The sequence below is a fragment of the Cardiocondyla obscurior genome, linkage group LG05, assembly GCF_019399895.1.
Source record: "Cardiocondyla obscurior isolate alpha-2009 linkage group LG05, Cobs3.1, whole genome shotgun sequence".
Classification (NCBI taxonomy): domain Eukaryota; kingdom Metazoa; phylum Arthropoda; class Insecta; order Hymenoptera; family Formicidae; genus Cardiocondyla; species Cardiocondyla obscurior.
Window position 1 is genome coordinate 2,985,920 of NC_091868.1, and position 27,893 is coordinate 3,013,812.

Below are 27,893 nucleotides of genomic sequence, written 5' to 3' on the forward strand. Positions count from 1 at the left end.
CATGCCGTGGCATTCACGCCGATGCTATTCGTTGTAGAAATGTTAACCGTAAGTCTTAACATGTTACCACGATGTAATGGAAAACGCTAACGATGGAATCTCTTTTAGGTACCCAGCAACTTCAGGTATGTTGTGGAGCAGACGCTGAAGGAATTTTTCAAAGCGATCCAGGGCGGCAAGGACTCCGAACAAAGCTGGAAGAAGTCCATCTACAAAGTGATCTCGAGGTTGGATGACCCGGTGCCGGAGTACTTCAAGAGCCCGAACTTCCTGGAGCAGCTCGAATGAATCAGGAGGTCGCGTGGCTCTTGCTCTTCGTGGTGCGCGGGCTCGCCCGCGCTCGTCGGCTCCCGATAAGGAACGACCAACGAGGGAGGATCGCATCCGCCAGGAGGTACACGTCCTTCGCGTAGTGCGTGTTCAGGTATCCTTAAATAACATATCGCAAAACGAACGAGGGCTAGGAAGGGAGAGGAGACACGGACGAATCCAAGGAATAGAGGCACCATCGACGTCCGAGGCCGGCGTCAAGATGCCAACGAAGGATCAGGCTGTGACCGAATCACGAATCAAGCAGGAATGACAGAAGAAACATATGCATACACTCGGACACACACACATACATACAGACATACGTCCATAAAGAAAAAAAGAATACTGCGAATCTACGGCTAAGATGAAATTCGACAGTCGTAAAGTGTCGAACGCTCATCGACGTTCCTCTTGTTTCAACTGAACGAGCACGAGAAGGTGATTCCTGGAACGAGACGAAGAAGCACGACGAATGCGTGGTCAACGAACGGCGAGAATAGCTTTTAGCGTCGATTTTGTCCGATCTTCGTTTATAACGTAGAGTAATTACTTCGTTACCGCCTAATTTTACATCACACGATAAGAATAGGGTTTTAAAGACGATGACACTGAGGTTGTACTCGCAGAGAAAGATTTTCGAAACGTTTGCGTAGCATATCCAAAGATTGGCTAAGTCTGAACGTCGCACGGTGATTCCTCTTCTGATTCGAACGGGACTCAGAAGTGGAATCTTCGTCGACGGGAAACGACGCGGGACGTGAATTGCTTCTCGTCCTGCACCGTTTCTATTAAACAAAAAGAACAAAAAAATACCTATTTGCAAATATGAGGAGAAAATCTTGCGTTAAGTCTATCTCAGATAATCTTATTTTCAACTCTGCTTCAATATTGCGAAGATAAATTGCTCTCTAATTCTGAACGGTTCTTTTTTTATCGACGAATGAATGCCGTAATGGCGATTCATACTTCGATAAAAAGACACCTTTGCTGCAATCTGTAGCATTCTACTTTCTTTCTTTCAGGAAAAGTATATAATCTCCGACGTATTAATTAAAACATATCGAGACTCGTCTCGATACGTTTCCATCGACAAAACGAATATCAATCTTTCTCTAGATTGTACGTAATTTCATTTTGCCGCGTGCAACTGACCAACGAGGTTTGAGATCGACGTGAAAATGCTTGGCTATTAAATTACACTGCGCGTGAGAAATCGGATAAGAAATCGCGCGAAGAAACAATCGTGCGCACATCGATACCAAAGAATCGACTACACGAGAAAAAGAACAAAATATTTAAAAAAAAAAAAGGAATAAACTAAATGCGTAACGTCGCATGAGTATTTGAGCGACCGCTCATAGCGATTTCCGCACAAAGAACCTGTTCCTATCTACCGAGGATGAGATTCCTCCGTCTTTTACGTTTTCCCATATTTTCTACTTTCTTTTTCCCTCCCCATTTCCATCCGCCCCCTTTTCTTCGCTCACTGAGCATTACTTGTCGGGCCGATAAAGAGTACGTTTGTCGAGAGAGTGCATACGTTGCATTGAGAGAATCGGTGCACGGGTCAATATACATAGCTGTTTTTATTAATGGTTGATTGTATAAACGAGATTAGGCTAGTCGTAGTAACGAAATTAGGGAGTAGTTCGGGCGACGAGTATGCAGGTCGGATGCGGCGTCTGCGTGAGAATCGTGCGCCGGCCGTACTCTAACTGTTGCAAACCAAAAAAATAAAAAAAAAAAAATAAAAAAATATATAAAAGAAAAGAAAGAGAAAAGAGCGTAATGAGATGTATAATCGTGCGTCGACGCGATAATTATATATAAATATTAGACTTCTAAAGCGGAAAAAAAAAACAGACGGATGCTGGCGTGATTAAAGTAGCGTAAAAGAAAAAAGTAAAAAAAAAGAAAAAAAAAAGCGTGCGCCAAAGGGCCGCACAATCGCGCTTCCTTTTTCCTCCGTTTATATTAACCCCCGATTCGTCCTACCGTACATGGACACGCGACACGCACATAGCAATCACTTACACGTAATTTAACCTGCACCACGCGATCACACGCGCGAACATACGAAAAATTAGAGACGGCGCCCCTGTACTCTTACTTGTGACTCTTTTTTTTCGCTAGGAATTTTTGTAGATACTTTACGAAGGGATTAGGAATAATTGGAGTGGTAGCGGATGCACATAATTTAATTATGATTTTTTTTCCACCATTATTCTCGCTACTACCGTGCACTATTATTATTACTATTATTATTATATTGCTATTATTATTGTATTATTATATTATTAATATATTATTATTATATTATTATTATTAGACTCACTATTATCTATATCGATATGACAATTTTAGTATGAAATGATTATAATTATTAATATTATTATTGTCATCGTTGAAATTGTCATTTACGGAGAACATTTAGTTAATTTAAAATTAACCCCCGCCTTTCTCCATATGCAATTTCCATGCCGCTCTTTTATGCTATCAATATTTTTCTTTCTCTTTTTTCATCCCTATCCCTTTTTCTTTCCGACTATTTTGCCGCTAGAATTTTGTCAAGCTTATTCATCCCACGCTTGACACTAAACTCTATCTTTAGTTATGTATATTTAGTTATTACGATAATTATATTAAAATTATGCTCCCAGTAGTTTGTACCGGGTCATACACAAAGTACCACACATACACACATATCTTTTTTGCAAGCGGTGAGTCTTAACCTAGTCACGAATCACTATTTTTTAATTGATTAATGGTCGATTTATTGATTATTTTATTTATTAATTACGACAATAAAAAGAGAAAATAAATTAAAATTTTATTTGCGTTTGATTTTGCGTGAATACCATTTATTTTTATTTCCGCATTGATTGATCTATGACTGATGGCCCTCTTTCCTACGTTCAGAAAAAGTTCACGAAATTGTATGCGTTACGAAATGCGAATAAATAATCTTAATTTAGTATGTTTCGGAACATTATCGAATGCCTCTCAGGCCAATACTTTTTTTTCCAGTCTTCGTTTTACGTTAAAAATGTAAAAATGACACAAATGTACATACTACTCGCGAATTTACGATCGGCGAATTCAACGAGGATGAAAGCGAGTAACCTATTTCATTTTAACGAGCGAGAACACGCGTTGTAAGATGAAAGTAAAAACAAAATTTTGAAAATTTCAACTATTATTACGTATACACTAAACTTTGGCCTAAAATTAGTAAGAACTTCTTTGGCACTGGCCTAAGATTTTGGTCTAAACATTTATAACGGGAGGCAAGAACCGGGATAACGAACGAATAAAGGAGTAATGTGGAAGCTATTTAGACATTACAAAAAAAGGATTAAATTAATGATTTACGTTATTCGATCTCGTTGACTCGCTTGTCGCGGTTTTAGAGTAGTTTGACGTTCATTATTACATTTAACTACGAATGTTTTTAAAATACACAGTGTATTTTAGGGAATCGCGTTCTCGAAAAGCATACCGATATATACCCAACAGTCATTGATAAAACTTATTTATATATTTCTCATTATTATAATCAACTTAATTTTCCGCTTCTTTTTATAATTAATTTAATTGCGTTATTGGGATTATTTCAGTCAGATACACCCTGTCCCTTTTATCGCCCCGTACGATGATACATTAAAAAGTCATTAGGAAGATTTGATTTAATGATACGCGAAGATTGCAAAAGGTAATACCCGAAATTTAATTATAATAATATTCCGCGTAATGATTGGTTTTTCATTGACGGAAAATAAATCGAGATATAATTCCCGTATAGTCCACGTGAAATCTAAATACGCGACGGCAAGACTTAAAACATAACTTACTTTAAAAACTCTTAATGTACTCTCACGTTACGTGAGCTCCTCCGTTCTGCAAGCTTTGCGCTTTCACGTCGATACGCGTCTATAGCTTTCTCTAAGTTACCATTATTAAAACCAATACTATGATTTTTTAACGACAAACCCCAACATTAATATATATTATCGTCCACACAGAATATACGCTACTTCAACATTAGCCATCGATGAACCATAATTCAATATCGTTCTCATTCTCTTTTCTTCGATCGCACTGGATTTACGAGAAAACAACTTTTCGTGATTTCAGCGGCGATCGCACGATTCGTAAAATATATCAGGACTTTACTATGGTGAAAATAACCATTTCGCTATTTTAAAAACGCTATTCGTACTCGGAAAAGAAAAAAAAAAAAACCATTTATAAAACATTAAATCGACGTTTTCTAAATCAAGCACCCGTGCATCAAAGCGATACTACGACAAGATTTTTGTCTTTCTTGATTTCGATATAAAAAAAAAGACAAAATTCCCCGTGAATCACATATGTACGTATTACAATGTGGATTAAGTGAATTAGTAACAAACTTATTACGATTCCGCACATTCTTCGCCACTGGAGTGACCACGAGTTTTGGAAAACGGCAAACAAACTAACAGACAAACCAAAAAAAAAGAAAAAAAAACAGCACATACAATCTTCAAGACTAAACTGCTGATTTAAAATCCCAAATCGCCTATACCGGGCAAGCTGAGACAGAGGAATTTCCGTATGATCGGATTATTCGCAAAAATCTGAAAAATTATGAGCAGCTATACGACACATAGGTAACAACCGCGTGATCCTTCGAGGTTATCTATCCAAAGCGTAAGAATAAAAAAGAAAGGAAAAGAAAAATGAAGTCCGCTTCTTTCATTTCTCCGTCGACCGAGAATCGAAGCTCCTAGCGCGAAGGACAAATCGTTCTAGATCTTATTAACAGACGTACTCGAGCCACGAAGGAAGACTCGAGATTCCGGAGGAAAGTATCTGGACAACGGTAACTGAACAGCAGCCAATAGTCCACCGCGATCGCCGAAATATGTCTCTCATTTGTGGGAGAAACAAGTCGCGCTCCTCACCTCCCGAACGAAGCTACTGGTCCCGATCTGCCGACGCGACGATCAAGTCGCGGGACGGAACTGGCGACGAACGGCCGCCAAAAGCGCAAATGGATGAGGCGAATTCGCAAACGGATTTCACGGATCCACGTAAAGTGATAGTGAAAACGTTACGTGAGAAAGGCAGACGGCGAGATCGACGAGACGCGCTAGAAGGATGTAGTGACGAAGAGACACACACATTCCCGAAGGACGAAGGCGAAAGATTGGAGTCGTTCACCTATGAAACGAAGTTAAAATATAGGAAGCTTTTTTCGACTCGCCGTTTATATTACATTTTACGCAGCGGGGCCGACGCACGGAGAAACGAGTACACGGGACAGAACGAAATTAAACGAGAACGAAAATACGAGAGAATGGAAGAAATAATAAGCATACGTACATACCTAAACGCGTAAGTTTTAAGGACACGTAAGCAGAAGTAAGTAATAGTATTTAACGTTAACACTTGCAAGCTATTAATTATTATATAAACGATTAACTAAAGATAAAGACGAGCGGAAGGTCGTATCACGCTGCAGAGGAAGAGGATACCTACTTTAAAAAGAAAAAAAAAAAACACACACTAATAAACTAATTATTATTATATGATTATATTATTATTATTACGATCATTACTATCGAGTTTGAGATTAAGCCGTGATAAAAAGAGAAATCAGTGAGAATGGGAGAGAGCGAAAGAGGTATCAGAGAGAAAGCGAAGGAGGCAGAGTGGGAATTCAAAGCGAATTCATTGAGAATAATAATTCCTCAAACTATTAGGAACATAATTAGGGTATATTTATTATGGCGAGTGCGCGATTACGATAGTGGCGCGGTAGTATACAGAGAAGATGAAAAAAAAAGGGGGACGATAAAAAAAAATGGGGGACAGAAAAATACATTATCTCCCCCATGACGTTTTCAGCGAGGCGGAAATCGCGTCTCTCGAATTTTCGCGCGCGCGATAGGAACGAAGTGGAGGAGCGAACCCGGGAGAACGACCGTACGTGAGAATGATAATGAGCGAGAGAAAGAGAGAGAGTGAGAATCTGTAAACGGGAGAACGAGGGAGAGCATGGAATTTAGAGCGTAAAACTATGTTTCTATGTGAGATCGCGTGCGTAAGCCAAAGGAAAAGAAAAAGAAAAAAAAGAAAAAAGAAACTGATTGTTGACACCGAGTGAGCAAACTTTGTGTGATAAATCTCATAGTACACGTAGCATGTTAAGTCTACAATACGTTTGGTAGGGGATTAAAAAAAAAAGAAAATAAAAATTGATGAGAGCGACTTTCGGAAAGTCGGGCAGGAGAACGGGGGGGAGTTAAAACCGACCGAGGAATCCGAGAGGTCTTCCGTGTCTCTACCTCCCAGGGATATTTCTAAAAATCAGCCGGGGACACTGCCGTCCCCGGCGATCGACATATCACCGCCTATATGGAAGGTTAATTCGTAATTATAAGTTACAGGGTGCTCGAGACGCCGTCGACTACTCCGGCGTCTCGGTTCAACGTAGATTACATTACGCTTCAGATTGTGTTTCAATTGATAATTTCGTTTCCGCGATATTAGGACGCGAGTCGAGAAATCGTAAGCCACAGTTTTACTTTCTTATTCACAGTGCGAGGACAGTCGATACTCCTGTCTCGCAAAACTCAACTCTTAACTTTTTACGGTCCTCGAGAAAGGCGATGGTTAAATCCTTGTGTTGACTTTATCGAAATCAATAATTAATTTTTAATATTTTACTCTAATTATTTTATCAACGAGTAATAAAAATGTCAAACTTTATTAAATTGTTAAAAAAATTATAATTTATTTCTCGCATTTGATACGATTACAACTTATATTTTATATTTAACTTATATTTTGTTAATTTTATTAATATTAACGAACCGCGGACTATAAAAAGTTAACATCTCGGTAACTGAACAGATTTTAATTTACAGAGCAAATGTCGGGAGGCTGTGCATACTCCAGCTCCCGTCTTAGCAGTACTTTACAATAGCCCGACAAACATTTACGTTTTCTCGTCTTGAACCTAATGTCGATTGTCAGAAGTTTACGTCGCAGTAATCTCGCTCAGGATTCAGAAGAGCGTCAAAGAGAGCACCTCTCGGAAAGTCCGTAACAGTCGGGTGTTTAGGGGTGGGTGGGCGACGAGGGATGGAAGGGATGGCGGTTCATGGGAGAAAGATGAAAACCGACGAAATTGTGGATGGTGTAGAAGCGTGTAGGGAGCCAAGTGTCCTTGATGCGACCGTCGTTGAAGCCACGAAATCTCGCGATCTCAACAGGTGATCTTTTTTGTTCGGACGAGTTGAACCATGCAGGGGGGAAGATAAAAAGCGGATCGAAGATAATAAGGGGGAAAGAGAGACGCATATGAGTAACATGCACGAGGAAAAAAAGTCACGACTGAGAAGAAATCTATGCGAATTGCGATTTCGGACTGAGTTCGGAGCCACGGGCAAAAGACGTTCGGCGCAAACCGATCCTAGCTGAGAGAGAGAGATGACGAGCGAAAGGGTATGAAAGGGCGAGTGAATGCGAGACGGAGCAACAGGGCACAACGAGCGAACGGGACGGAATGAAACGAGTCGAGAGGCGAGGAGTGAATGTGCTAAAAAAAAAAAATTGCTAAAAAAAAAAAAAGAAAAGAAAAGTGAAGAAATTATACAGAGAGAGCCGACCTCCTTGCCTACCGGGGGGTCCGCATATATGTATTGTAAAGTCAAGACTAGTAAATGATAAAATTAGGAAAAAGCGTGTTTAAGAGGAGAAATTATTAGGCCAGTTTGTAAATGTAAGTTATTACGGAATTTTCTCCCCTCCCCACCCTTTCGTGCACGATACTTTTGGCAAATCTTTCGCGAGCGTGAATGCGGTAAAGTTAGGCGCGAATCAGTCAGAGAGGACAGAGAAATATTTATACATGTGCGTGAGAATCTGAAGTTACGTGTGACCACGTGTGACGAGAGAACGAAGAGATCGAGGCGGGAAAAAGATAAACCATCGGACAAAATGGTCCAAGCACGGTCCGACGTTCGACTCGGAGAGAAAAAGGAAATCGAGAAGCAGGCAAAACGCGCACAACCATCGAGAATGGCAGATATCACAAATGTCATTATCCATCCAACCCTTCGGCCACCGAGAGTACGAGGAATAAAGAGTGTAGGATAATAAATCTTGATCTAATCCTGCTTGACAGAAAATTGGGTTATTCTTGTCTGCCTTCGCTTCCACACGCTGTATTATTTTCATATATATATATATATATATACATATATATACATATACGGCTTCATATTACATATACTATCCAATCGCTCGCAACATGCTCGCAGTATCCCCATGCTCATTTCGTAATTATCATCTAACGATTTTCCGCTAACGCGTGAAGCTCCCTCGAAACGAGCATCAACGTTCCGTATTTAATGGGAATATTTCTTCTAACTGTCTGCAATTCTTATTGCGACCCTGCGTCGCGCGTGAATCGAGAGAGTGAAAGATATTGAGAGCAAGAGCAAGAGCGAAAGAAAGAAAGAGAGAGAGAGAGAGAGAAAGGTAAAAAAAAAAAAAAAAGAAAAGAACGAAAGTGTGAATTGTATGCACGCGTGTACCAAGAGAAGCACACACGAAATGAGAATGAGAACATGTAATGCCTGTATTCCTGGAGTATATTACTTGCGCATACGTCTCAACCAGCAGTCGTGTTAGATTATACGTATTATCGTGTAGGGAATCGTAGGTGTATTAAGACAAAAAAAAAAAGAATAACTTATTTAATAATGAAGAAGCAAAGAGAAAGAAAGAGAGAGAGAAAGAGAGAGAGAGAGATGAGGACTAGCAGCAAGCAACAAACAACAGTAAACCTACGTTGATGTGTGAGGATGTGAGCTAGATCGCCGCGTTGAGTCTAATGAACTCCTCGGAGATGTACAACGCAGACCCTCCAAAATAAGGTGAAAAGGCGCACGACTGTCAGCCCTGTCGGCCATCTTCGTCACTTCGTCTAGATCGGGACGATACAAAACGTCGAACGTTCGCGTCAATTAATTCTGTAGATAGCAGCAACGAAAAACTCTTCCTCTACATTAAAGTAGCACGGGCGAAAGGTTCGAAGGATGATTAAACGATGTCTCCTACGAGTCTCCTTAGCCGACGTAACGGAGCACAAAGTGGAATGACGAAGTTGGCGACTTGCTCGGTCGGCCGGAATGTCTTGTAAGATATTGTGGGAATTGTTTTTCTGCGCCCCGCGAGTCCGTTTTTTCGGTCCAAGACGGGGCACCATTCACACAAGCCAGTACATTTTAGGCCAGAAGCTCTGTCTTTGCCCGCTTGCACAGAGTGCGTTCCGATTGTATCACACTCAAGCTCTCGTTTCACAGTCCGCCGGAAAGGCTTACGTGATCGATACCAATAGATTTTTCTCACAGTGTTCATTTACGCGAAACGTCACGCGATAGAAGATGCTTGAATTGCTGCTTAGTACTATTTAGATAAAGAAACCTCTCTTGGGACTGCTGACGCACCAAGAAATACTAAATAAATATTTAAAAAAGGGCATATTTAGAGAAAAAAAAAATAATAAAAAATAAAAAAAGAGAAGAGTACGTACGAGCAGACTGTTAAACGCACAAATTATTGCAGAGGGCAATCATATTTTTGTCTCGACAAATTTTGCATGAGCCGCTTCGTTCGCGTGACGCTTAAAACCGGGTTAATTTGCAGTTAATCAGCGACGCGGCCCTCGCCCAGGTTTTCACCGGCGACCCGAGCCGCGGCATCGTTTACATTTGGACCGCACTCAGGAGAGACAGAGCTTCCGGCGAAGGAAAAACCTGACTACTTTCATACATGCATTACGATGTTTGATGACTATACCACTTTCGACGCGAGGATTCCTTTCGTACCTTTTACCGGCGTTTTTCTGGGTTTATTTTTGGCGAGAAACAATTCTGTTCGTTGATTGCTAATCTTCGGTTGCGCACAAGACGACACACAGAGAGTAGAGCAAGAAGGCGTACGCGCCGCGTACGCGCGCACCGTCGTCGCGATCGCGAGGTTTTCTCGGACGTTCGAGCTTTCCGGAGATCCCGGGTACGCGCGTACGACGCCCGCCTACGCCTTATTGCGGCGAAGAGTGAAAAAATTCCGTTTTTTGGCAGACACCAAAAAGAAAAAAATAAAGCATCAGCTCCTAAAATGCGAGCGGCGCGCGAGAGGACGCGCGGCAAAGTGGCGCGCGTATTCTTGCGCGCGCGCTTAAAATCACACAACAGATAGTGCTCAGCAAGGCGATTACCATCGATCGCGATGCAGCACACCCACACATACGCGTACATCCACACACTCATGCACACGTACACGTACACGAACGTGGCACACACACACGGGACCCACACGCGTACACGTAACACGCGACACGGACACACGCAGTTTCGGCCAGAATCTAAAAGACACATCAAGGAAAAAAGTACAAGTTTATCACGTTGCGCCTTAACGTTAAAATTAAAAGTTGATCAAAAGAGATGAAAAAAGTGAAGCGTATTCTTAACCAAAATCGGCCTTAGTATATACTTTTCCAGGGCACGTGGAAAACACAGGACGGGCGATCTTCCTCTTGACCTACTTCCACAATCCTCACTCTTTAGATTAATATAAAAAAAAAAAATGATATAAATATATAATATATATAATATATATACACGATATATTATATTCCGCCGGCGGTGGGAAGTTTCGAAACCTCGCAGCTAACTCAGCAAACCACCGAACCATCGAAAGAAAAAAAAAAAAAAAAAAAAATTAATAGATCTCTCTGTTCCCGCCGCGTCAGGTCGGATTCGAAATTTTTGCGGTTCGTGTCCACGTCGACGGATTAAAAAAAAAAAATAAAAACCACTCGACGTGGACGCGCAACCCGTTCTCCAAGTCCCTACCTCCCAAAAACCCGGGAAGTCGCTCGTCCCCGTTTGCACGTCCCGCTGTACCCCACGCTCCCCGCAAGGTGTTCCCCTCCAAAAGAGAAAAAAAAATAAGAGAAAAGAGAGAAGCTAAAAGCTAAAAAAAAAAAAAATAAATAATAAATAAAACGAAGCGAAATACATCTATCCGGCGAGAAGGCGAGCCTTTCTCGCTCATAGAAGAAAAACACTTCCTGCATGTAATTAAAGCGACGACGCGAGTGGACGGGTCACCCGGGATTAGTGTAAGGACGCTCGTTGCTGAGTAAAGCAAAGACGATGACGTGGTATGGAAGAGAGGAAGAAGCGGAGAACAACTTTTGATGCGGAAGATGGACGACTGTCGACTCGCCGTTCCCCGTTTGCCGGGGGCCGACGACAGAAAATTCGCAGAAAATCCGAGAGACTCGAAGAGCGATGCACGCATTTACCACGCATACGCGCTGAGGAGGGATCGGTCGCGTATCATTATCTCGTCGCGTAGATCCGCGGTATTCCTTGCCATCCGTAATCTCTTATCACGAGCGTATCTTCGTGAGACTCGACTGTGACGACCGAGAAAGAGAAAGAGAGATAGGAAGAAAGAGAAAGAGTTGAGAATGGGAACGTGATCGTAATCGATCCACATTGTACGCCGTATACCAGAGAAAAGTCTAGCGCAAACGACGCATTCGACGAGGCTATGCATACGACGCGCGCAAAACGAAATGCTATCACGGTGTTGCATAAATATTTAACGCAAACTATAAATCGCTCTGAAACACTTGAAACAAATGGAACCGTATCAAAAGAAATTTTAAAGCGGTGTTGCTCATCGCTCGCGTAAACGAAAAAATAAAATTAATTAATTAAATTTAAAAAAAAAAAGAAAAGAAAAAAAAAATTAAGTGAAGCCCAGGTATTTGAAATTGACGTTTGTTTCGAATCTTTCACAAGAACGTGTATTCGTTTAAATTTCTTTCCACGCGGTCACTCTAATTAATCGATCGAAGCCAAGCGAATTATTAATAGAGTTCAAAGTAACCAAAACGACAATGATAAAATATAACTGACGTTATGAAAGCGGAAGGGCTGTCGTTACGGCGACGGTCCTCGGCGAATTATCCGATTGCCACGATAAGCACGATGACGATGCCATGAATCCGACGCCTTTCAGCACTGAGGAACGCAAGGCGATCCGAAAGATAGTACCGTTCGAGAAGAAATCTGAGATATAAAATAATCGACAGATCAGCATTGGGCACGCGAGGTAGTAATGCACCGATTAAACACACACGCATACGCAGCATCGCAACGAATACGTCGAAGGGCGCTCTCGGAAAATACGATGTGCCTCGACTCGCCCCCGTAACGCCTCGCAAATCCGCGGGTTTATCCGCGCGCGGAAACCGCGCGCGCCGGCTGCGTGACAGCGGCTGTGTCCCTTAGATCTCCACCCGAATACGGGCGATAATTACGGGAACCGCCACTGCACCATCCAGCTAATCAATGGATATCGTCAGCACGGTGATTATTCCTAAGGAACGATAATAACGACGTTCCGACGGCAATAGCGATCGAACCACCGCACGTCACCGTTCGATGGACACGGCTTTTATTGTATCGATACGACACCGACGATCCTACTTTCGCGCGCTTATTTTACCACGTTACCACTTTAACTCCGCCAGGCAAGCACGTCGGGCACGACGCCGACGCCGGTTTTCCGTTTACAGACTTACGTATCGATGCTCCTTCGTTGATAAACGTCATTCTCAGTTCCCCCCCTGCCCCTTCGCAGGAAAAAGAATAAAAAAAAAAAAAAATAAAAAAAATAAAAAGAACACACACACATAGACTTCGCAGCAGATACAGGACATAAATGAACGTAGCGATTAACGCGCGTCCCGCACGATGCTAAGAAAGGACTACCTTTTGCAGCGTGCACGCACCTTCTTTCAACGACACCCAAAGCGAATCGATTCCTCGTTGCAGAATGCCAATAGTAATGTCGATTGCAGAATAGCAACAGAAATCAAATATGATGCCATAGTAACGACTTAAGTTTCCGATACGTCAAAATACGCTGTACACGCAGTACATATCCTACGATGGACGGCGATTCAGTAGTGCGGCGGCATTACGATTCTAAGTGATGCGCATCGTACTTCCGAGGACGAGACACTGGGAAGGACCGAAAGAAAAAAAAAAAAGCAGACGGGACGAGATCGCGCAAGCACGGAGAACGAGACGATGTGCCACGCCCGGGACGAGAGAAATGATCGCTGGTCCCGTCAGATAAGCGGAGCGCACCGACGCAACCGAACGCGTAGCACGGGAGAAGACAGAAAAAAAAATGAGAGAGAGAAAGAAAGAGTGAGAGAGTGAGAATGAGTGAGAGAGAAAGTTAGAGAGAGAAAAAAAAAAGAAATAGAATAAAATTCCACACCTGACCGTGTGAGCCGATGCAGGCGAAGTTGAAAACGCCCAAGATATTAACTTGCAAAACGAATCAGACCTTGCCACTTGCAATTCGTTAAAGACGTGACGCGTTCTAAGCAATTCGCATAACGTAGGAAAGTGAAAAAAAAAAATAATAATAATAAAAAGAAGACGAAGACGATGAAGAAAGAAAGAAAAAAAAAAAATAGAAAAGCGGGTACGTAAGAAGGAGAGAAAGAGGACGGGAGCGAAAGAGGAGTGTAAAAGGGAAAGAGAGAGAATGAGTGACACACGATAAAGGAAAAGGAATCACTGGAGATCCGCTATTCGACTTTCTGATTTTTCGCAGATTTTCGCGCGGGACAACAGGTGCGTCCCTTCCGAGACATCAACCTGCCCCCGTGATTGACAACCCGCAGGAGCCAGCTCATCCTCCCAACGCCCCTCCCGTGATCCTTCCCCACGTGAACAAGGTTTGCTTCCAATCCGTACGCGTTATCGAAACCTAATAAACTATAAACTACCTAACAATAATAATTAAACGATAAAAAGGTTAAGAGTATCGATTAATTGAATTATACCTAACGATTAATTAAATAATTAATGAGTAATGATACATAACGATAATACGATTAATGATATATAGTATAAACGGTACGAGGCAACCCGGTAACATGGTGGCTAAAAAACCATCCACCGAGACGGGACCCGATTCTGCCTCGTCGAGCGTGAGGGGTGTATCGACCGTGCGTGGAACGCTTTTACGGCGGCCGTATATCCGACTTGCCTTGCCCCGAGGCGCGGATTTTCGCAGTGGAAAGCCGATCGGTACACTCCGTGAAGAATCGGACCGGCAGGATCCACCGCCGTCGGAGTGATCGTTTCTTACCCATCATTTATACGCTAGCTTGTAACTTGAGACTTAAGTATAATGACACACACACGAGAAAGAACACACACACAGCATTAATGATACCTAATTATATTATTGATATAACTTAACGATTATGAACTATTCTAGTGGTATTATACGACGACATAGTTGATTGATCTGTTTAATATTGAATGTCTGTAGATCACGGAGCGTTTGGAACTCTATGCTATCCATCGAGAATCCTATATACAAGTCCACCTGAATTCCTCGATGCCCCTTTTTTCCCTCCCCCTCGCCCCGATTTGCCCCTTAATCTAAACCCCCGCTCACTAAACCTACCCAAGACATCACAAAACTCTTAACATAAGTGGACCGGAAATATTATCCCGTAATTAAAATAAAAGGAAGATTAGGTGCTACTAAAAAGAGCCATGTTAAACCATGTTAAATTCGATAAAGTTAAATATTGACCGAAAATATTTAAAAGAAATAAAAAAAAGAAGATGTATAGAGTGGATAAAATGACCCTCCGTTTAAATCGAGAAAACTGGAGCCGGCGCGGAGGTGCATTGCGCGAGAGAAAGCGAATTCAATCTGTCACGGCATGTAATATGCCTTTGTAAAATGCCAAAAAAAAAAAAAAATAGAAAAAAAAACCGCGAAGCGCTACTGTTCTACGAAAGCTGTAAAGAACGGGATATCGTTAAAACAGGTTTTCAGTTTTACTATTCTGCAAGCCAACCGAGACGAAATACAGAACGTGTATATTGTCGGCTGCACTGGTTTTAAGTTCGAAATCTCATAAATCCACGCAACCACGGTGCGACAGCGACGAGAAAAAGCTATCCGCAGCTTCTCACTTCCGTTTCTTACGCTGAAAACCGTAGACGTGAAAGCGCTTCGACGACGAAGAAAGAAAATAATTTCAAGTTCGCACGTGATACATGCCAATTAACAACGAACAAATTCTCCATAATAATTAATCAGCTCTCCTCAGCTAATATGTCGCACATCTGCGACATACACGGAAAAAAAAAAATTTCTCGCAATATTCTACAAGCGGCATAATGGCAATCACGTAATCGAACAAATTAAAGAAGGAAAAAAAAAGAGAATTAATTCGAATTTTCGCTAGAATGCGAAATAAAAATGCCCTCCGCGCGCAGAGTGTCGTTTGGAAGAAAGCGAAGGCCCGAAACGCAAAGGAAAGCGAAGCCTAGAAAAGACATTTCTGTGAGAAACACTACCGAGCCCTCTGCCTCTGTTTTTAAGCACGCGTACCATGTGACGTCCATCGATTAGAACTTCACATTGACGATACACACACGCATTGGGACATTGTGAAAATATAAAAATTCCTGCGAACGAAACGAAAAAGCTAGCTAATCGCGTCCGCTTGACGCGAGCGAGTCATTCTTCTCGATCGACGTCCCCAACCATAGGTTCGCCTGATTGTTGAGTTTAAGTTTTTATAGTGAGTACGTAGACGCAGAGCGAAGCTGGAAGACTTGGTTCCAGATCGGTGCTCGTGCCGGCGAGCGATTTGTTTCTCTTAAATCGTCGCCCGGATACGCGCGGTGCCGTTCTCACCGATCTTCCCGCTCGCCACCAATTTTTTATACATTCCGCAATAGTTTAAGTGTCGCTTCGAATTATCGACTTGAAATGTGTTTTTTCGTATTAACGATGTTTTATTGCTAATAAGTCTTTCTGAACACGTTGAGTATTTGCCGTGCAGTTCGCGCGCCACCGCTCGCGATAGTAGATTCGGTTCTTCGTCGTGACGCATCCCGTTTTGTACAAATAATTGAAGTAGCTAGTCGCGTTTCGTTGTTTCTCTCGCTTGGTTACTCAAATCGTTAACATGTTAAGCGCCGCGAGGCCGAGCTATTATGACGAGGAATTAATTGCTCGTTCGTTCTGTTCGTCGAAACTAGTTTGGCTCGCGCGGTGGGAGGCGCGCGTCGCACGGCGCTCATTTACCATTTAGAGAAATCCGCGTATTTGGAGAAATCCATCCGACTGTTGTATAGATTACGCCGTTATCAGAGGGTGCCACGGACAGTAGGGGAAAAGCAGTATTATCAATTTACTTAGGGATGACCTCTAGGAGCCACGCATAAATCGCGGAACTGTAACACGAACGCGTCGATCGAACGAGAACGATCGGCGTTACCTGTCATCAAAGATTTCGCCAATCGAGATTTTTTTTTCATCGACGTTATACCTCGTCGAAAGATATGAATATTATACGCTTGCACGTATGATATTTGCACAAGACGTTCAATCTCCATCGTTCGAATTCGATCGAGGCGACGGCTTCCGGTTCTACGCTCTTCCACGCCAGTGAGCAATGTTTCCTTCTCCGTCGAAATTCTTGAACATGTAAAGGATAAGAGTGATACACATACGTACACACGCTGACACACGCATCACGATACACGCAGACTCTTCACGTTTTGAATCCCAGTGCCCGTAGTTCGCGCGTGTACGGCTCGACTCCGATCGTCCGGAGCGCAGATCACGTTGAATCGTAACAATTAACGCTGTCAAATAACCCGGCACGTAACAGATTCGATCGGGGAATAATCTATTCGAGATTGCACGATCGTTTTAACCGGTTTTAGGTTTAGCCTCTTCTCGCAAGGATACAGCATAACTGACAGGTACTCCGACGCGAATCGCCGTCGACGACTCCGGCGGTCGCAAAAGAAGCATCCACAGCAAACAATACACGATTTCGCAATTACCGTCAATCTATTGAATCTATTGAAACAATATATATTTTTTCAACGTTTTTCAGCATACTGAAAAATGTTTTAGTTACAGATACCATAGAAGCATATATTTTTAATAATTTACACGCTGATCCTTGCGAGCCGCAATAAACTGAGCTACGTCTTCTCCGACGCTTTGATATCTGAATAATCGATTTTTGATTATTAAAATTGCAGACGATTCGCCGGCGCGAATCTCGGCCGGAATCGCGATACGACGCCGCGAGAACACGCGCGAGACTGTGGGCACGAACTACCCCGAAGAACGTTGAGTTTGGCCTGGGCAAAGTCAGGCGAGCGTCGGGCCGGCTCTCAATTTTGAAATAGCCATTTCGACTTAAGCGAAAAAAATGAACAGACCCCCAAAACCCGACGCAATAGACGAAGGCAACCGGATCAAAATAACTGTCACATGAAACAACAGTTTCTCGCGCGGGGCCCGGCCGCGGCTGCCACCAAAGATATCTCCGCTTTGAGATTATACCTGTCCTGCCCTTTCCTCACCCCCCCCGCCCGCCATTATCCCGCCCTTATCACCCGTGATTGTCCCGTGCTGGCCGCGGAGGTGCATAAGGCCTCCGCGGTCCCGCAGAAAAAACACGCCAGGCTTGCCGCGGCCACGTGGATGACGTGGATTCGAGTCCCGCGCCCATTCTCACTCACAGCACACACTGGGCCGACTCGTCCGATAGAATGTGCCTTCAGTGTTGATTTTATACGAAAAAAATACTAAAATTATACAAAGGGGCCCGACATAGACCGAACGCCCACCCAAAGCCTGACTGGTGCTCGCCCGCTGCCCGTTTATTTCATCCTGAAAAACCGGCTATTCAGACTCAGACACACACGTACATGCAGAAACAAGAAACAGATTTAACACTAATTCGCGCGAGCGACGATCGCCGTCGAGAGGACCGCCACTGTCGATCGGCGCCGTGGCTCAACGTGGTGGACGGAAACGACGAGTGTAACACGTCGAAAGAGGGGGGTCCTCTAATTATCTTCGGTACACTGACACGCGCGAGCAGCAAACGTTCGCCGATTACTGTAACTCGTATCGGGACCATGCGTAAAATATATCAAATCGTAGTGAGACGTTCTGTTGTTAATTCAGCTAAAAGAAAAAAAAGAGAAAAAAAAAAAAAAGAAAAAAAAGGAGGAAGGAGTACACCCGGAGTGGTCAACGTCGCGCGTTTCCGGACGAATCCGCGCACAATACCACGATGCCTCGACCTCGTCTTGGCGCGCATTAGATGCGCGTTAAACGAGGCCACGGCTATCCCATGGGCATTATCGTCCTCGCGTGACACGCGTACGCTTAATAAGATACCTCCGAGACCAGGTGCACGAGCTGTGCCGCATACACTGTAGTAACGCATGTACCGCGACGTATGAAAGCTTCGTGTACAATTCGCCGGGAAACGCGCTCAAAACGCGTCCTCGGAAACGTCCGTCCTCTTGACAGGATCGTTCGCTCGCAATGACATTTCGCTGAAAGAAAGAAGTCACGTCCACGGGACGGAGATGTTCATCCGCAATACAGACACGCGCTCACACGATCACACAGACAAGATAAACGCCCTCGCATGCACACGCTATCTATCCACGCCCTAACGGAAACATTTTGGTTCGTGCAAGGAGTTCGGAACGCTGCTTTGCACCGATAATACACACGTGTATTGATTAAATGCAATTACTATGCGATAAGTATAATTACATAATATATATGTGTACTATGGTCTCTCCCACTCCCCATCAAAGTAACCCGCATGTCGTGCGTCGATCCCGCGGCGATCGACGGTCGCAGGCTACGCGCGCCGCGAACCGTCCCCCCTCGAACCGAAACCGAATGCGGCAAGCATCCGTTTCGGGATCGTGCGACGTCGCTGCACCGCGTACGCATCTCGCGGCCGCCGCATCGTCGCGGCCGGCGTCGCGACGCCACCCCACATTCACCGAATCCATGAAAGCCCCTTAAGACTTCCCAAATACAAGCGTAGAATTTAACCACATTAACTATGAATGACGAGAGCTACGTAAGAGCTAACTAACTAACTACAATTAAACTTACTTAATTATTAACAATTAAACAAACAGTAAAGCAGTATAAACAGTAAACGCCCAGTAATCATTGAATTGTGTGTCGACAACTACATAACTAACTACCTACCGTATATCGAAGTAATAGCCGTATGTAAAAGGAAAGAAAAAAAAAAACTTGTATTCTACCAGTTGTATCAGCCAATCCAGTTTTAATAAGCAAGCGATTAAAAGTAACCCGATACCCGGTTTTAAGTCCCGCTCACCCCTCTCCCCTCTTCGCCCGCCCCCATTAAATACCAGTACCCTCTTCAGTGGATCGTTCAGTTATCCCGTTTTTATCCACGGCAACTATCTCAGCCCGATTACCGATTGCCCGGATTATCCTTTTTCCCCTGCCCTTTAACACCCGCCCCCTTCGTCCCCCGAATAATTATCTATGGATCTAACCGCCCTCCCCCTCCCTCCTCTTCACCCCGCCGTACTCCCGTTCAATCAATCCTCCGGAAATATAATCCACTCAGTATAAAGAACCCGCCGGATAACGTATTTATCATTAGTGTTTTTAGTAGACAGACTTGTAATGAAAAGTAAAAAAAAAAAATAACTTCGTTTACGATTGTACGCACACGTGTGGGGAGACCATGTAACTTTAGCTCCGCCGCTCATTGACGCCGTGTTCCAGGCCCTCGCGATCGGCGAGTCGCGCCGGATGAGTTGTTTTAACCAGCGCACGGCGATCGGCTCGAGATCTCGCGCCGCGAGACGGCCGCTCCCGGCCGGTTTCTGCCTCCGCGAGAGAGCTCGACGTCGAGCGTCGATCGGTGCGTCTCCCGCGACGACCACGTCCCCGAGCACCGATCGCGAGCGCGGACGCGCGTAACGCCCCCGCCCCCTCCCCTTAAACCGAAATAACAATCACCAAAGCTGGTGTTAGCAGCTAGCGCCCCTTTCAATTCCCCCGTAACCGATGTCCCTCGAGCCACCCAGCCACGGAAAACACCAACTATCCCTCAACTAGCTCCCCCCCCTCTCACCCCCTCAGCCCCTTTTATCCAATCGCAGCCCCTTGATTCCCTACGTGTTGTATTATCCGTTATTTTCGATATAATATTATATATAGTATACTAATGATATTTAATGATAATACGACGATGATAAGGTATGGGAGACGTTTGGTCACACACTAGTAGGACACCACACGGATTACGCCATCCTCACACGACCATTTGATCGACACAGGACAGAGACATTTCACACGAGGACACGTATATCACACTGGCACACGCATACGCATACGTAACACAGTATACCTAACAGGTACCAGCAGTAATAGACAGACGTAACAGCAGAAATAAAAATTGATCAACAGAACACTAGTTGCCGTGCAGTTTGTGAACAAAAAAACAAAAAGCAAAAAAAATAATGAATACCAATGGTAACCTACCCGCGGGTCCGCTTCGTTCTTGCCCCGTGAGACTAGGTCGCGCGCTCTCCGCGCTCGCAGAAAGGAGCGGGATCGCGTTCTTACCCCAAGAGCGATTCGCGCAGCTCGTAATCGTCACGCCGCGAATCTGTTCTTTAGAGGATGCTGAAGAATCAAAGACGGCAGTTACGGGGAGACGCGCGCGACTCGGGCTCACCCGATCGGGGCTGAATCTGCCTCAAAGCGTAGCTGAACATTTTTGTACAGGACTTAAACGAGATGCAATTAACTGGATGTAAAATCTTGAGTTACAGAGCAGCACTATACATACCACACAGATGATGTATATATTTTTACGTTACAGAATATGCCTGCGCTTAACAGACAGGCGCCATAAGACTGGTTCTCATTTCCCATGACAATGCGTATATACATGCCACATAAACTTAACAAGAAAAAAAAAAAGATCCTATATTGTAATGATAAAACTTAATGATATTTGTATACAGTATACCGCCTGGTGCCGCCGCGACACGGCGACCAGTTTTAACACACACGCCATGGTCAACGAGACTGGGGCCCGCCCGCTCGCAACACAGTGAAAATCGGATGAGACTATCGGATTCGGGGGATCGACCCGCGCAACGGGATAGGAGAGCCCGGCGGGGGGATGCTTCCTCCGGCCGCGGCTCGCCGGCCGAAAATCAAAAGTCGATCCGACGATCGATGCACGCTTCCTCCCCCGATGCGCGGGTCGAGCGGCCTCACGAATCGACACGGCGTGTCGATTACAATGTCGTAAAAGCCGTGCGTAACACGGGCGTTAAGGATGGAGAGAAAAAAACAAAAAAGAAAAAAACCGGAGAAACAGAATTGGCCCACGAATTCGCGATAATCCGTGCGTTTTACACACCGTGGAAATTAACATCCTGATTTTCTCATTAGGCCGTTATGCCCATCGAGCTCTATTAACTCGTGTTGAAAATAGTAAAAAAAAAAAAAAGGAAAAAAATGTAGGAAGAGGAAAAACCGAAACGGTAGCAAGCGGTAGCGCAAACCGTACCGTCGGCTGTTTTGCGAGGACGGTTGCGAAAGGGATGTAAAGACGATCACGCAGCCCGGGAAGTGTTGCCTGCGGGTACCCCGACAGAAGCATAACGCGGGTAGGAGTTTCTAAACAAGAACTCCCGATGTGTCCGAGTGGCCATGCGACTCGGCACGCGGGACGGTCCTAATTTTCCAAAAAAAAAAAAAAAAATACTAATACTAATAATAATAATAACAAATTTAAGAATAATAAACACTAAAAAAAAAATCCATGCCCCGAAAGTCCGTCGACGTTCGCGCGATCGGTCGATCGAGTCTCGGCGAGGGACGGCCCCGACGTCGATGTTGCGTGTCACACGACCGGCGATCGATGCCTCTCCGTCAACGAGAAAACTAAAGAGCAAAAAAGTACGGGCCTAAACGACGAGAGTACGGTACTCCCGCGATTCAGCGCGCCATTGATCCTCCGATTCGGTAACCGCTCTCGTCGTCGATCAGCCGATTTTCGCGCCGGCGGCCGGCGGACGGCAGGGGGATATTCACGACACACATTTGAGTTACAGTGCAAGCGAACATCTGTAGAGCCATATACGTATAGTATGTTGTTGTATCTTAAATGATGAAAATGATGACAATTAAACGTAGTAAGTGTACATTTTTATAAAGGTCGCGGTTGCATTTCGAAAGATAAAAAAAAAAAAAGAAAAGAAAAAAAAAGAAATACGTTAGATGCGGCAGACAAAAAAAAATAAAAGGGGCGACATATTCGTAGCGAGGATTCATGATAATAATATTAATTTGATGAAAAAATAAAAAGGGAAAAAAAATAAACGAGAGAAAGGGAATAATCGTGCGAAAGATAAATAGGTGATTATGCGAGCATGACAGTGTGTTAGAATGTGAGAAAGAGAGAGAGCGCGCGAGCGAAAGCGACATTGAGAGCGAGAACGCGGAGATGTGCGACAGTGAGAAAGTGATAGAATGTAAGCGCGATAGGACGTGAGCGAAGCGAGATGAAGGGAGGAAATGACGAAATGTCAGCAGAGGTTGAATCCTACTATCGCGATTGACGGCTTGGTCACCGGCGGTCCCGTCCGTAATGGATGCAAGTAACGTTTAGGTGTATAAAATGGAATAAAAAGAAGAAAAAAAAGATATCGACTTTATCTATCCTCTCGTGGTTTTTAGGATGTTCTAAAAAAAAAGTTATTGTAAAAAAAAGAGAGAGAGAGAGAGAAAGAGACGACGAGAAAGCTGTTATAGAGGGGAGTAAACGAGTGCATTGGGAGACGAGCGGGTCTTCGACGAGCGTATTGTGGCAGTGTGTACTTTTGGCGGGACGAGTAGTCTCGCGTGCGAAAAAAAAAAAAAAAGAACCGAGAGAAATTTATTGTACATTTTCGGGAATGATTCTCGGTCGCCCGGTGACCGCGCCTCGATCTCGATGCCTGGCTCGGATTTTCGCGGGCGCCAAAACGGATAACGCGCGCGAAGAGAGACATCGGGGTTGGGTCCAGCGAGAATTTCCAACCTCGTCGCTGCACGGCGGCGGAGCCACGATTCTGTAAATGTCTCTCCTCGCGACGGCATCCAAAAAAAAAACGTTATTTAGACTTTTCACTTCGCGGTCCACAAGTCGCGTGCGACGTTCGCGCATTTCTCAGGAAGGAGGAGTCGAAAGGACAAAATCGCGAACGTCAAATGCGTGTAAAAAGCGAAAACGAACTCTGTCCCTTCTATCCGTAGCACTTGGCGCTCTCGTTCATTCGAGCCGAAACACGCTTGTTTCGATTTCGATAAAAAAAAATAAAAATCGCGATTATGTCTTTTTTATATATTTTTGGCAAAGATACGTCGATACCATTTAGGCGTCACAAAAAGAGAAAAAAGAAAAGAAACAAAAAAAAAAAGAGATAACAAGTGGCGTAAACGAAAATGACGAGAAATCGATAGAATCGGTAGCGTATTGCTTCCGTGATTTGTAAAAAAAAAAAAAGACAAAAAGAAAAGAAAAAGAAGAAATTTCGTCAGCTCGGAAGTTTACGGTGACGAAAGATAGGGTGGTAGGAAAGGAACGACAGAGAGAACGTAAAACAAAGTGAGAGAAAGAACGAGTGTTGTGTGTGTGCGAGAAAGTAACTGAGAATGCGAGAGAAAGAGGGGGAGAGAACGGGACAGGAAAACGGTGGTAAAATAATATTTAAATATTCGTATCAAAAGAAAAAAAAAAAAAAAATGTGTAGGGCCTCGAACTACTGGCGACCGAATGGAACAAGAGATACGAAAAAAAGTTGCGAAACGAAGGAGAGAAAGAGAGGCCGAACTACTAAAAATATTTATAATATATGGCTACAAGTACAAATTACTTCGACTACTGAGCGTAGGTGTATTGATGTGTGAACAAAATTTGGTTGGCCGATGACCGTTTTTGAAACCATCATACTGCGTATCAAAGTATGTAAAATTTATCGAATAAACGCTAGCGTATTATGATATAATGTAATCTAATAATGTAATATTGTAATGACGAGTCTAAATGATGATGTTACCTTGAAGTTTAGGAGCGCGCGTGAGAGTGCACGTGAATGAAAAAAAAGAGAGAGGACAAAAGAGGTTATTGTGCATACGAAAACAAAAAAAAAAAAAAAATGACAAATTACATCTTTATAACGATTATCGGTATGATTACTATTATTATTGCGATTAACTATTGTCCAGTCATCCATCTATTATTGATATTGTTCGTTGACGATTTAAGTCCACTACCCTCCCCCACACTATATACATTACGTTATTACTACCCCTATCGTGATTATAATTGTCATCACCGTTATTACGGCGATTGAGAGATTGTATTATTGTATTGTACATGATGCGTTGACAGCGAAACGATATATAAGTTGTTCACAATTTCGAGACACATATACGTTCTTGGCAAACTATACAAAAAGAAACGAAGAGATCGACTCGAGCGATTAAAGTGAGAGGATACTAAGATCGATTGATGCAAGAGACAGCGAGGTTGAGCACATAAGTGAGAGAGTGAAAGTTGCGATAAGAAAGAGATTGCGGGGAGAGAATGAGATGCGAACGAGAGCGCGAGGTTGTGCGAGATGAAAAAGAAAAAGGGGGGAAAAAAAATGTATGAATGCGCGTGCACGACACTACATAAGGAAAGATTGAGAAAGTGTAAAAGTGGCCAAAGTTGGAAGAGAGTGTGCGAGCGACGAAAGTTGACGAGGGAGAAAATTCACACGCTAAAAATTTATTCGCACGGGGACGAGCGTCCGAGCGGTCTGCGCGGTTCGAGGGAGAGATATATATAGAATGAGATAATGAAAGAGAGAGAGAGAGAGAAGGCGGGGGTGCACAAAAGAAAAAATCACATACTCGCGGTATTTCGGTCGCCGAGCGATGAAAATAAAAGTTAGGGCTAAGGGATGGCACGAGGCTCATTCCCGAATCAAAGTGACGATGAAAGAGAAAATTCCTATAAGCTCGCCCGCATCCGGCAGCGACGCGTTTTCCGCGCCTCACGAAATTCTATTTTTGTAAGCATATTTCTATAAAGGTATACTAACGATACGGCAAAATTTATTATTCCTAGTGTGGTGAAAATGAAAATTGAACGTTTAGATTTCGTTAGTATAGTGTAAAAATGAAAAAAATTAACGATGTCTAGGTCCTATTCGTGTACTTAAAAGTGAACTATAAGGAGAATAAAATTATATCGTCGGCGGCGTCGTAGGTTGTAAAATTGTACATAAATTATTGCAAGAGGAGGCGCGGTGGGTTGCATCGCTGGCTCGCGCTGCGCGGCTAGTTTTTCTTGTATATCTTTGGCTATTAAGAGGGAGATATGTAAAAGACACCTCTTTCGGCACGGGAGTCAAAATTCGCATCTCGTCGCTGCGAAAGGCCGTCGGACGAAAACCCCGGACGTTCCTAGATAAATATCGCGGCCGTGAGACGAAGAGTGACTATTTCGTCGCGAATTGAACTTAGAAGAATATTAAATGGTAAGAGTGATAAAAAAGCATGTGTGAGCGTGAGAGAAAGTAAAAGAGCGTGAGAAAAAGAGAGAAAGAAAGAAAGAAAGAGAGCGAGAGAGAAAGAGAGAGAGAGAGAAAGAAAGAGAAAGAAAGAAAGAACGATCGCCCTCCCTTCTCAAAGCCCGAGAGTGAATTCGACGACGATGCACTGCCGCTTTTTGAAGCAAAGAAACAAAATAATATATATAAATATAAATATATTATATTATATATAGATAGATAGATAGAAGAGAGAAAAAGAGAGATAGAGGCACCAAAAATGGCAGAATGGTAATCGTGCGAAATTCCGCGCGCGGCTGGATGAAACGCGGAGGGCGCCTCGTGCAAATTTCTTCCGTTTGGAATTTCGATTTTACGTTTGCACCCCTCGCGACCGATATCGAAATTTTTCGTTTATCTTAGACGAACGGCGTCTTTTTTCTGGCGCGTTATACGTTATGCGTTATTTTTAGAAACATTCTTCTTTTTTTTTTCTTACTGCAACACCACATATAGTATTTTCGGAGACGATTCACCACAAATAGAAACAGAGAGAAAGGGAGAGAATGAAAGGGAGAAAAATCGAGGGAGAGAAAGAGCGAGAAAGAAAGAGCGAATGCGTATCGACGAGAGAAAGTGAGGGAGAGATAGGTGGAAGAAAAAGAGGGTTAACGAAAGAGATGAGAGAAATTAGACGTGCGCGAGGGGACGCAAAAGAGGGTGGTGGTTATTGACTATCAACTCAAGACGCGAGACCGAATGAAAAGCGATTACGATTTTCGTCCGATCTCGCGTAGTTTCCCTGTTCCGAGCCCAATTCCGCAGAAATACGCGAATCGATTATCGGTACATCGAGAGAGGAGAGGAGAGCGCACGCGGAATGTCAGACAGTAAGATAGAGAGGGAGAGAAAGGCGGGCGGGAAGAATGTATGTGAGTGCAGACATATGCAGCGAAAGGGCGGGAGAGAAAGGGCGTGAAGAAACGACAAAAAGAAACAAAAAAAAAAATGAAAAAAAAAAAACGAGCGAAAGGACGTGAGTGTAAGAATGCGCGAGTGAGAAAATAAACGAGGAGACACGAGAGAAAGAGAGAGAAAGAGTATCGTAGTACACGGAGACACGCACATATACATCCACACACGTGCAAACACATGGAAATGCATACAGATACATACACGCGACATATGTGAAACACAAGAACACGCAATATTATATATATACGACTCCATAGATGATGGCGCGGCACACTCACATAGTGTCTCTCGGATTGTTCCACAAAACTTTTCATTCGAGTTTGCTTCAAGAAACCTTCTGTTTTCTAATGTATGACGTGTTGTTGTCGATATATAAAATAAACTTAATAAAAAAAAAATAAATCATGCGGTATATGTCTGGCAACCTTTATTCAGTCCCTTCCCCCTCGAATAAAAACCTCAAACGACGACGGTACGCGATCGGCGTTTTCGTTCGCTCGCCGAAAGTAAGTTTCGAGTACGACAAATGCTCGGGATTGATTCTACATTCCTAACATATGCCGATCGCCTATTTGTGCCACGAGAAAGACGTATTTTTATATCCCAAGGACGGTGCGATCCGCTGATAAAAGACGAGCGAGAGCGAGCAAAGTTCTACTTTGATCCATTTGGCCGACTCGAAGACGGGAGCAAGCTGCAGAGGGTGTCTTCTCGACTTAGCACCCTTCGGGGTAATGTCGCGTACTATTTCTCAGAGTTACATAGACAGCTTTTGATAGTTACACGTGTGTGAAATTCCAATGCAAAAACTTTCAAAAGGGCAATCAGAACGGAAGCTGACCCATATGCGCGCCGCTCAGGTTACATCCACTTAAATCCCGCGGGTGCTCCGTATCGTTAATAAAAATAACGTAATATTTAACGCCGAACAACTTTATCACGGCCCGCGTTTGTAGTTTAAGCATAAATTTTTCCAAACTTTTATGCTCGTCTAAACTTTAAAATTTTTAAACCCTGCCGCGGGAAATATTTTTATGCGTTACCTGCATAAAA

At 43.5% G+C, this 27,893-nt stretch overlaps 1 protein-coding gene across 4 annotated transcripts in view; it reads left to right on the forward strand.

Moving 5' to 3' along the window:
* Positions 1 to 27,252, forward strand: part of LOC139102799 (homeobox protein prospero) — a 39,408-nt gene extending 12,156 nt beyond the window's left edge. For all 4 annotated transcript variants that reach the window (XM_070656940.1, XM_070656942.1, XM_070656941.1 and 1 more), the window contains exon 5: positions 109 to 27,252. In XM_070656940.1, coding sequence (XP_070513041.1) covers positions 109 to 288 — 180 coding nt within the window. In that variant the 3' untranslated portion in view covers positions 289 to 27,252. The remainder of the gene's footprint in view (positions 1 to 108) is intronic.
* The last annotated feature ends 641 nt before the right edge of the window (positions 27,253 to 27,893 follow it).